This window comes from Orcinus orca, chromosome X (genome assembly GCF_937001465.1).
Source record: "Orcinus orca chromosome X, mOrcOrc1.1, whole genome shotgun sequence".
In the NCBI taxonomy this organism is placed as follows: domain Eukaryota; kingdom Metazoa; phylum Chordata; class Mammalia; order Artiodactyla; family Delphinidae; genus Orcinus; species Orcinus orca.
Window position 1 is genome coordinate 33,608,985 of NC_064580.1, and position 11,188 is coordinate 33,620,172.

General features: G+C 44.0%; 1 protein-coding gene across 1 annotated transcript; it reads right to left on the reverse strand.

Annotated features, from left to right (window-relative positions):
* Positions 1–10,079: 10,079 nt before the first annotated feature.
* On the reverse strand, positions 10,080–10,646 carry LOC101283213 (ferritin heavy chain-like). Its single transcript, XM_033418116.2, has one exon. The coding sequence runs from the start codon at positions 10,644–10,646 to the stop codon at positions 10,080–10,082; it is 567 nt and encodes a 188-aa protein (XP_033274007.2).
* Positions 10,647–11,188: the final 542 nt, after the last annotated feature.

Consider the following 11,188-nt stretch of genomic DNA (forward strand, 5'->3'; position numbering starts at 1 on the left):
TCTCGTCTCTCTCACTTCTATGCATTTTTTAAACCACTGTGATCTGGCCTTTATTTTCAGTTAGGTTCAGCTTACCATTTTTTTTAAAGTTCCTATTACATGTATACTAGTGCTTAAGGAGAGGGGAAAAGACCCCACATACTCCCTGCTGTCAAGGATTCTATAGCCTATTAAGGAATGTGTATAATGTGCATGTGTATAAAAAAATTGTCATACAGAGTGGTAAGTGTGATTGAAAGAAATGAAGTAGGAGTTGTATTGCCTGTGTTTAAGGGTGGATTTTAGGTTGAGTGTTCTGGAAACAGAGCCCGAGACGGGTTTATTGAAGGAGTATACTCAGGGGAAAACTGTACACAAGTAAGGGAAGCCGAATAGGGCAGGAGAAGGAATCAAGCAAGGATGTGATCTTAGGCCAAATCTAACCTTGGATTGACACAAGACAGATTCTGGAGCACAAATCTCACTGCAGAGACAGGGCCAAGTGTTCAGGCTCTTTTGCCTCTATCATTGGCCGTCCCAGTTAGCCAAGGGCAGTCCTGAGAACATCACAGATGTAAGCTGTCAGCTGCAGCACGCAAAAGCAGCTGGGGGTTTGGCTGTCCTGGCTGGTCAAATTGATCTGGGCAGAGCACCAATAGCATCTACAAAAGGAGGGTTAGAAAAAACTAGATGCTATGTTTATCCCTTGGGACAGTTCAACATCTGTGCACCCTTCCTGTTTGGTGAAAAATGTCAAGACTGGAAACACTCCCATTTACCATTGAAACAAAAAGAATACACCTAGGAATGAACCTACCTAGAGGAGGTAAAAGACCTGTACTCAGAAAACTATAAGACACTGATGAAAGAAATCAAAGATGACACAAACACATGGAGAGATATACCATGTTCTTGGATCGGAAGAATCAATATTGTGAAAATGACTGTATTACCCAAAGCAATCTACAGATTCAGTGCAATCCCTATCAAATTACCAGTGGCATTTTTTTACAGAGCTAGACCAAATAATCTTAAAATCTGTATGGAGACACAAAAGACCCCGAAGAGCCAAAGCAGTCTTCAGGGAAAAAAACGGAGCTGGAGGAATCAGACTCCCTGACTTCAGACTATACTACAAAGCTACAGTAATCAAGACAATATGGCACTGGCACAGAAACAGAAATATAGATCAGTGGAACAGGATAGAAAGCCCAGAGCACCTATGGTCAACTAATCTGTGACAAAGGAGGCAAGAATATAAAATGGAGGAAAGACAGCCTCTTCAATAAGTGGTGCTGGGAAAACTGGACAGCTACATGTAAAAGAATGAAATCAGAACACTCCCTAACACCATACACAAAAATAAAGTCCAAATGGATTAAAGACCTAGATGTAAGGCCAGACACTCTAAAACTCCTAGAGGAAAACATAGGCAGAACCGTCTATGATATAAATCACAGCAGGATCCTTTTTGACCCACCTCCTAGAGAAATGGAAATAAAAACAAAACTAAACAAATGGGACCTAATGAAACTTCAAAGCTTTTGCACAGCAAAGGAAACCATAAACAAGGCGAAAAGACAACCCTCATAATGGGAGAAAATATTTGCAAACGAAGCAACTGACAATGGGTTAATCTCTAAAGTATACAAGCAGCTCATGCAGCTCAATATCAAAAAAACAACCCAATCCAAAAATGGGCAGAAGACCTAACTAGATATTTCTCCAAGGAAGATATCTAGATTGGCAACAAACACATGAAAGGATGCTCAACATCACTAATCATTAGAGAAATGCAAATCAAAACTACAACGAGGTATCACCTCACACGGGTCAGAATGGCCATCATCAAAAATCAACAATAATAAATGCTGGAGAGGGTGTGGAGAAAAGGGAACCCTCCTACTCTGTTGGTGGGAATGTAAATTGGTACAGCCACTATGGAGAACAGTATGGAGGTTCCTTAAAAAACTAAAAATAGAACTACCATATGACCGGCAATCCCACTACTGGGCATATACTCTGAGAAAACCATAATTCAGAAAGAGTCACGGGCTTCCCTGGTGGCACAGTGGTTGAGAGTCCGCCTGCCGATGCAGGGGACACGGGTTCGTGTCCCGGTCCAGAGGATCCCACATGCCGCAGAGCAGCTGGGCCCGTGAGCCATGGCTGCTGGGGCTGTGCGTCCGGAGCCTGTGCTCCGCAACAGGAGAGGCCACAACAGTGAGAGGCCTGTGTACCGCAAAAAAAAAAACCAAAAGAGTCATGTACCACAATAGTCATTGCAGCTCTATTTACAATAGCCAGGACATGGAAGCAACCTAAGTGTCCATCGACAGATGAATGGATAAAGAAGATGTGGCACATGTATACAATGGAATATTACTCAGCCATAAAAAGAAACGAAATTGAGTTATTTGTAGTGAGGTGGTTGGACCTAGAGTCTGTCATACAGAGTGAACTAAGTCAGAAAGAGAAAAACAAATACTGTATGCTAACACATATATATGGAATCTTAAAAAGAAAAATGGTTCTGAAGAACCTAGGGGCAGGACAGCCATAAAGACGCAGATGTAGAGAATGGACTTGACACGGGGAGGGGGAAGGGCAAGCTGGGACGAAGTGAGAGAGTGGCATGGACATATATACACTACCAAATGTAAAATAGGTAGCTAGTGGGAAGCAGCCGCATAGCACAGAGAGATCACCTTGGTGCTTTGTGTCCACCTAGGGGGGTGGGATAGAGAGGGTGGGAGTGAAGGAGACGCAAGAGGGAAGAGATATGGGGATATATGTATACGTATAACTGATTCACTTTGTTATAAAGCAGACACTAACACACTGTGTAAAGCAATTATACTCCAATAAAGATGTTAAAAAAGAAAAAAAGAGGGAGGGGATATGGGGATATATGTATACGTATAGCTGGTTCACTTTGTTATGCAGCGGCAATTAACACAACAACGTAAAGCAATTATAGTCCAATACAGATGTTAAAAAAAAGAAAAAAGAAAACAAGGCTCTGCTCCATATGATGCTTCCCATTTTCTGAGCAAAGTTCTAGGGCTTCCCCATCGGCTACCAGACATCCTTCTAAAATGCCTTTTCTGTTTTGATGAGCCAGGGTCCCATTTTGTAGTTTGCCACCAAGAACCCTGACAAGTACAGAGATTATGGAAATTGTTAGATCATAGATGATTAGAGCCTGCAAAAGATGGGGGTGTCAGGTAAGAGAAGAGCTAATGGAGAGGAAAGAGATGTTCAGACTGAGTAAGACCAGAAGTCTAGGGTCGACTCTGAAATGTTTTACTTGTGACACTCCCAGAAGGTGTGTCAAATCTAGGGGGAGTTTAGTGAAGGGGCAGTGAGTTCATCTGGGGACTTGGGGAATCTGAGTTTTCTGGCGACATCCAGAAGGAGATGTTTCACAGATGGCTGTGCAAGTGTCATAGTAAAGGGAAGCGTCTGGGAGTGGGGGCAGAGAGAGAGAGAGAGAGAGAGAGAGAGAGAGAGAAAGATTGGCCCATGAATGTGGCTGAATTGGAGGGGAAATATATATTGAACAAGGGTTGAAGAGGCCAACAGCAGAATGCAGGAGGATGGTTCGCTTTATATAGTTCTCTATAGATAAACCTTAGGTAAACCACGAAAGGACAAGGAAGGTAAGAAAAGAAGGACACTGTTAAGAACTGCGGAATGATCAAGCAGAGCAAGTGCTGAAAAGGACTTTTGTGATGTGAATTAGTAAGCCAGTGATTACTTTTGAGAGAGGAGTTTTGGGAGAGTTCCTTAAAGGGGAAAAATCTCTCCCTCCTCCTGTGTCACGTAAATCCCCTGTCTCCTCTGGGTCTTCTCTCATTAACTGTATCCCAGTCCACTCCTGAATTTGTAACCTTTCCTACTCTGTTGGCTCCTCTGCAGTAAATGAACATAGCTAAAATACCCTTTCCACTCTTCTCCACTTGTAGAACTCCAGTTCCTCTCTGAAGACTCCGTGTTACCTCCACAGCGGATGTTGCCTTCGACCCAGGTAAGATCCAGACTCTACCCTTTCCTCTCCTGCACTCACACGGCACCTTGTAAGCCTCCTCTTTTAGCTCTTACTCAGATAGATGGGTGGTATCTCTCTGTGTGTGCTTCTTTTCCACCACGCTTGTGAGCAGGAACTGTGCCCTAGTCATATTATATTCCTAGTGCCAAGCATAGCGCAGAAAACTTCCAAGAATCCAGGATAATTTGTTGAAAGAATTTGGCTAAAAATTCTTGGCTATTTTAATTGGGCCATTTGGCTAAAAATGTCAAAAGCTGCATGAATGCTCCCTCCTAGAATGTTTTCTTTTAGGTTTATTTCTTGAATTACGGTTCTAAAACATATTTTAAGGTGGAACTTTTACTTCTCCATCAACTTTATAGAAGAATTAAACTTTGGGGAGAAAAAACAATCATGCCAGGGAATTAGCGCACAGAAAAAAAAAGAGAATAAATCTCCTCGTTGCATGTGGCATAGTTAATATCAGATATAACATGTTGTAAACCAAAAGAAATGTTACCAAAAAATAAACGTTAAAATACGGATGAAAGGGAAGAAGTCTATTCCTCCTCAGGCAAGGCAGTCGCTTTGCATATTAATGAAACTTAAATGCCTCACAGTAAGAAAAATGATTGGAATGGATTGCAGTAACTTAAAAATGAGTACACTTTAAACAGCTTCTGTGAGGAATATGTGATTATGGAGAATCAAAATGGCTAGTCCCACTCTGATGCTCCCAGAAGAGAGATGACTGCTGGCCCTTAATTAACAAAGCCACATGTGGAGCCCAGGAAACTGAAGACACAAAGAAAGTTGACAGGTTGACTTGCTGAAATTCGCAAAGATGTCAGTCTGGAAGGTGACAACTACAATTCTGGGGAGTGTGAGGGTTAGGGATGTGTATAAAATATTATAAACATCCAAGCCATTCTAGAATATTCATTGAAAGCGACCCAGAAATGGAAGGAAACGGGAAAAGACAAAGAGCTGCATAAAGACAGGTGAAAAGTTCAAAATATTTGATGGCTTGAGATGACTTCAGGGCTTGCGGCAAATTACTGTAAAACATGGCTTGGCAAAGATTTCCTGTAACGTGTTAGGCTTTGCAGGCCACACGGTCTTTGTTGCAATGGCTGACTCTGCAGTTGTAGTGCTAGTGCGTATGTAGCCACAGACAATGGGTAATTGATTGGGTGCGGCAGTGTTCCAGTAAAACTTTGTTTATCAAAACCCTTGGGGGCCAGATGTGGCTTGCAGTCTGTAGTTTGCCAAGCCGTACTCTAAAAACACCAGTTTGTGACAAAACAGCACATTGCGCAAAAGCCGGTATGCAAATATGTGTGTGTGATCGATAGTTGTTGGTTCAATCATTGTTGTTCGGGTTTTTATTGTGCTTGGTATGTTTTTGTTGTGCTTGGTCCCGTACTTACATGAGGGTATGGCTGAGTGAGTTGGTTAAATCGAGGCATCAGTGTTATTTTCCAGCGTCCCAGGCGATTCCAAGGTGCAGCCACGTGTAACAAATAGGATGCTGAAGAATGCTGCGCAAAATTCAATGTGCATATTATTCGTCACCTGGGGTCTTGTTAAAATGCAGATTCTGATTCGGGAGGTCTGTGGTAGAGCTTGGGATCGTGCATTTCTAACAAGCTGTCAGATGACACTGACCTGCCGGTCCAGGGACCACATTTTGAGTAGCAAGGTGTGCTACTCAATACCTGGGATGTCGTGGTCCTGCCCCTGAGACTGATGTAATTGGTCCTGGAGGTGGCCTGGGCATTGAGAGCTCTAAAAACTCCCAGGTGGCTCTAAGGTGCAGCAAAACTTAGAACGTCTTTGCTAAATCAAGTGCGTGGTGACATAAATTTCCGTTATTATGTTATCAGTAGCCCTGTTGCCCGTTCTCCCCTTCCAATCCACCCATTCCTCTCCTTTTCAGGTCCCAACATCCAGAAGATGGGTGGGATCAGGATTAGCTTTTCATCCTTTCAGTCTTTCCCACCTCTGAGGAGTGGACTGTAGTTCAGGATGGAAAGAGGAGGGAGGCTCAGGCAACCTGGGTCTGGGAAGAATAAGCAAAACAATTGTTCTAGGGGCCGACTTAAAGGGGAGGCTGATTGAGACAAATGGGGAATTACCACAGAGGGTTGTCACAGCAAAACTCACCTCCAGGCTTGGGCCTGAGTTTGGGGCACTGAAAACAGCAATCTGCCCTCCCTGACGCCTGGCAGCAACTGGCAGCCAAGCAGCTAGGAAGGATTTCTCCTTCTTGATATGCAGAGTGACACAGTTGGTCGAGATGCAAGAGAGCCCCCTAGTGGCAAAGTATAAATGTGAAATCCTTTCATCAACAAATCATAAACACCACAAATGAACTTAGAAGTAAGTGAATGATAATGATGGTAATGATGATAAATGGTGGCTTACAAATATATGTACTATATGTGCCAGGCACTGTTGTAAGTATTTAGAAAATATTAACTCATTTAATCTCAGCCACCCAATGGGGTTGATGCTTTTTAAAAATTTTAGTTGATTTACAATATGTTTCTGGTGTACAGCAGAGTGATTCAGTTATACATATATATCCGTTTTTCTTATTGTTTATTCCAAGATATGGGATATAGTTCCCTGTGCTATACAGGAGGACGTTGTTGTTTATCTGTATTGTATAGAGTAGCTTGAATCTGCTAATCCCAAACTCCTAATGTATACTGCCTCCCCCCTTCACCTTTGGTAACCATAAGTTTGTTTTCTATGTCTGTGAGTCTGTCTTTGTTTTGTAAATAAGTTCATTTGTATCATACTTTAGGTTCCATATATAAGTGATATCATATGACATTTGTCTTTCTCTGTCTGACTTAACTTCACTTAGTATGATAATCTCTAGGTCCATCCGTGTTGCTGCACTTGGCATTATTTCATTCTTTTTTACGGCTGAGTAATAGTCCATAGTATATATATATATATATATATACCACATCTTCTTTATCCACTCATCTGTCGATGGCCACTTAGGTTGCTTCCGTGTCTTGGCTGTTGTAAATAGTGCTGCTATGAACACTGAGGTGCATGTCTCTTTATGAATTATAGTTTTGTACAGATATATGCCCAGGAGTGGGATTGCTGGATCATGCTGTAGCTCTATTTTTCGTTCTTTAAGAAACCTCCAGACTGTTCTCCACAGTGGCTGCATCAATGTACATTCCCACCAACAGTGTAGGAGTGTTCCCTTTTCTCCACACCCTCTCCAGCCTTTGTTCTTTGTAGATTGTCTGATGATGCCCATTCTAACTGGTGGGAGGTGAGACCTCATTGTCCTTTTGATTTGCATTTCTCTAAGAATTAGTGGTGTTGAGCATCTTTTCATGTGCTTCTTGGCCATCTGTATGTCTTCTTTGGAGAAATGTCTTCTGCCCATTTTTTGATAGGGTTGTTTGTTGTTTTTGTTACTGACTTGTATGAGCTGTTTGTATATTTTGAATATTCAGCCCTTGTCAGTGGCATCATTCGCAAATATTTTCTCCAATGGGGTTGACACTTTTATTATCCCTGTTTTACATCTGAGGAAACTGAGGCGCAGAGAAGTGAAATAACATGCCCAAGTTCCCCCAATTTCGTAAGTGGCTAAACTGGGATTTGAATCGAGTCACCCTGTGGTGAAGGATCCAAGACACCGAACTGCTTCTCCAAAACAGGAGAGTAAGAAGGATCTTCAGTCAATTTATAGCTGTAAACACTGATGAACAGCTGCTCAGCCTGTGCTTCCTCATATCTGGAGGAGAACAGTTTATATGTATATATACACATATATATGTATATATATATATACACATATATATATATGTATACGTATATGTAGGTATGTATTGAGACTATCAGAGAGAGAGCAGGGACCTCAAAGCAGACAGAGAAAGAGTGAAAAAAACAAGTTTGACTAAAAAGAGTAAAGGGGGAAATACCATTCAACACCATTTTCTGGAAACTAAACTCAAAGGACCATAATCCTCATTTTTAAGAAAGTATTGAAGCAGAGTTATAGGGAAATGTAGAAAGAAATTACTCCTTAGCTACACTTGTTCATATTTCAGTAAATGTTAACAGGAATCTAGTTAACTCTGAAATGACTCAAGCTACTCATGTGTCTTTGAATATAGGATACGAAGTCTGAAAATTTCTAACTCTGACCCTTGTAAACTATACAGGACACAGAAGAAATTATATGTTTTGAGTATTTTTTCTCAGACCTAGACAACCTTAGGGTTTACATGGGAACAGATTTCATCTGCTGAAATAGAGAATGGACTGAGAGAGGGGAAGAGTTGTAAAAGGGGAACGGAAAAAAAACCAAAAACCAAACATAGAAAAGCAGGTCTGTCGTTTCCTTGGGAAATCCTTTTACTGGGAAATAATTGTCTTTCTACCTATAGTCAAGAAGACAAGGTAATAGACTAACGCCTCTCCACGTCTAGAAAGGAGAAACCAGAGACCACGCTGAGATTAAGAACAGGCTGATTTTGAGATAATCTCTGAGCAGACACAGATGGCCACAGTCTGGAATGAGGCAATGGTCCAAGCGGGACCAGCGGCTCTCTAGGTGTTCCAGTGTCTCATCCCATCCTCTGAGTGCTGGCTGCTCTGGGTTTGGGGCCGCCTGTGCCATCATCTCTCTACTTCCTTTCTGGTGAGCTTATCTACTCCGTGACCTCAACCCATCTATGTATATATAGGCTAATATGTCCCATATGTATTTTTCCAAACCTGACATCCCCCCTGAGCTCCAGATTCATTTTTCTGGCTACCTGCATGACAGTTCCACTTGGGTATCTAATAGGCACCTCAGATGTTACATGACATGCCTTCCCAGCTCCTCGAGTCCCCCTGCAAATACGCCCAGCTTAATAAATAGCACGACCAGCAGCCAGGGTGTTCAGATCCAAACTTGAGCCTAGATTATTTTTGTCCTTTCCCATTCCTCACCTCTGGTCCATAAAGCAGATCCTGTAGACTCATCCAGTTCATCTGCAATTTGTCTGCATCTCTTCATTTCCTCTACCAACACGCAGTTCAAGCCACCATTGTCTCTCTGGGCCTGCTACAGTGATCTCTTAACTGGCCTTTCAGCTTCAACTCTCCTCATCCTCTACATTCTTCACAGCAGCCAGAGTCAGAGTAACGTGGCTTAACATTCACAGAGCTTTATTCTACTTGATATTCAATATCACAAATTGACCTTCAGCCGGGACCTTATATTTTTCAGTCCTTCTTTTGAGGTAATTTGGGGTTTGGGGTACCATGTTACCTTAATGGAAGAAAGAGTACAGTAAAAAAACCTACATTTGCATGTGTTGTAAGGGCAATATGCATGTCCAGCATGGTGACGAGGGAGTCACCCCTGTGTTTGTGTGCAGGCCAGCCTGAGGCTCAGTTACCATTATCACTGTTGCTCAGGGTGAGCTTGTCAAAGAGGGACCCTGCCAAGCTGGCTTCTGGGGTCTCCATCTTGCTTCCCAGAATCAACAGACACTAACATTTACATATTTTAGTAAACTCGAAGTTTACAGGTAAAGTTTTAAGGACGCTTTATTTTAATCCCTGTCCCACCCCATTCCCTTCATTCTTCCTCCAGAAGCCACACTACTGTGATTTTTATACCACGTTTTTATACTCCTGCTATTCGCAGGCACCCGCATTCAGCAGCGCCTCACCTCACCACCCCCCATATACCCACATTGTTTATAAGGGGAAGATGGATTTTGCACTTTCCGGCGCCCCATGGAATGCCATCTCCCTCCCTCTGTGGAGATCCTGAGCGGCATGTGGGTGGGGGCATGGGGGGGTGGAGAGCCTCCTGGATACCTGTTTTAAAAAGTGAGCGATTTGCACACAGGAACCAAGGAGAGACCTTTATTTCTTTAGGAACCAAATAAGTTTATTGGAAGAAGTGGCAAAGCTGGAAGAAAAAAACTTAAGTGAACTTCTTCTGCAATGGCACTATTGCCGTGTGCATGGCAGGCACGGTGACCAGCGCTCTGGTCACCCCGTGGCTCTGGGGAAGTCCAGTCCACGCTCAGTTCTTGTCACTGTCGCCCAGGGTGAGCTTGTCAAAGAGGGACCCTGCCAGGTCGACGTCCGGGGCCGCCATCATGCTCAGGGTGGTGACATGACCCTCCAGCTCGCTGACGAACGCCACCTGCTGGCTGGGGTAGTGAGTTGCCAGGAAGTGGTGCAGGTAGGGGTCGCTCTTGTTGATGGCCTGCTGGTGCAGGTGGCGCAGGCTGTGGTTCACGAGCTTCTCCAGGAACAAGGTGCACTTCATGGCCTTGAGGCCGCTCTTCCAGTTGATACTGACTGGGCTCCTGATGTCTTGGAAGTCGAGGCAGCCCCCGCGCCGGGTCTGCAGGCGAATCAGGCACCGGGCCCGCATGCTGTGCTCGCGGGAGCGGCGCAGGAAGAACCGGGTGAAGTGCTTCAAGGCCACGTCGTCGCGGTCGAGGTAAAGGGCCGTGGCCAGGCACACGAAGGAGGCGTGGAACTCCAGGGTGAAATGGCTGTTGACAGCGGCCTCGCAGTCAGGGTGGTAGCTCTGGCGCACCTGCGAGGGCGGCGCGGGCAGCAAGGTGGACAGCAAGGGCATCGTGGCGGGCGTGAAGGTGAAGCCGCGGGGCCTGCGGTAGCTGCCTCAGAGCGAAGAGGGCGGCCGCTCTGGGGTGGACCGGAAATGGTGTTCGTTTTGGGAGTCAGGCGGTGGGCTCCTGGTCCTGTTACCGGGAGAGGTCGCGTGGCGTTGGCGGGGCACAAACGCTGCACGCACGTTGCGTCACAGGCTGGGTGAGGCAGGGTGACTTTGACGTACGCACCTGGTATCTATTACGTTTTTAACGTTGCAAAAATATTTCTGTTTCCAAGGGCTTTCTCTTGTACTCCAGTTGCGCCCTCTTATAGCACCCTGTTCTCATTTGATAAATCCATTGTCTTCCTTAAAATTCTGAGAATATGAATTTGTAAGTTTTGGTAATGTTCTCTTCCGTTTCCTGTATTATAGTTGTTTTCTTCTCCAGAAATAGTTCTGTTTGTTCATCATGATCTTCTCTTTCACTTTCCTCAAGTATCTGGCAACCATTTGTCCATTCGTATTTGGGAGTAAAGGAGTCATGTGATCAGCCAAGGTAACTGGCA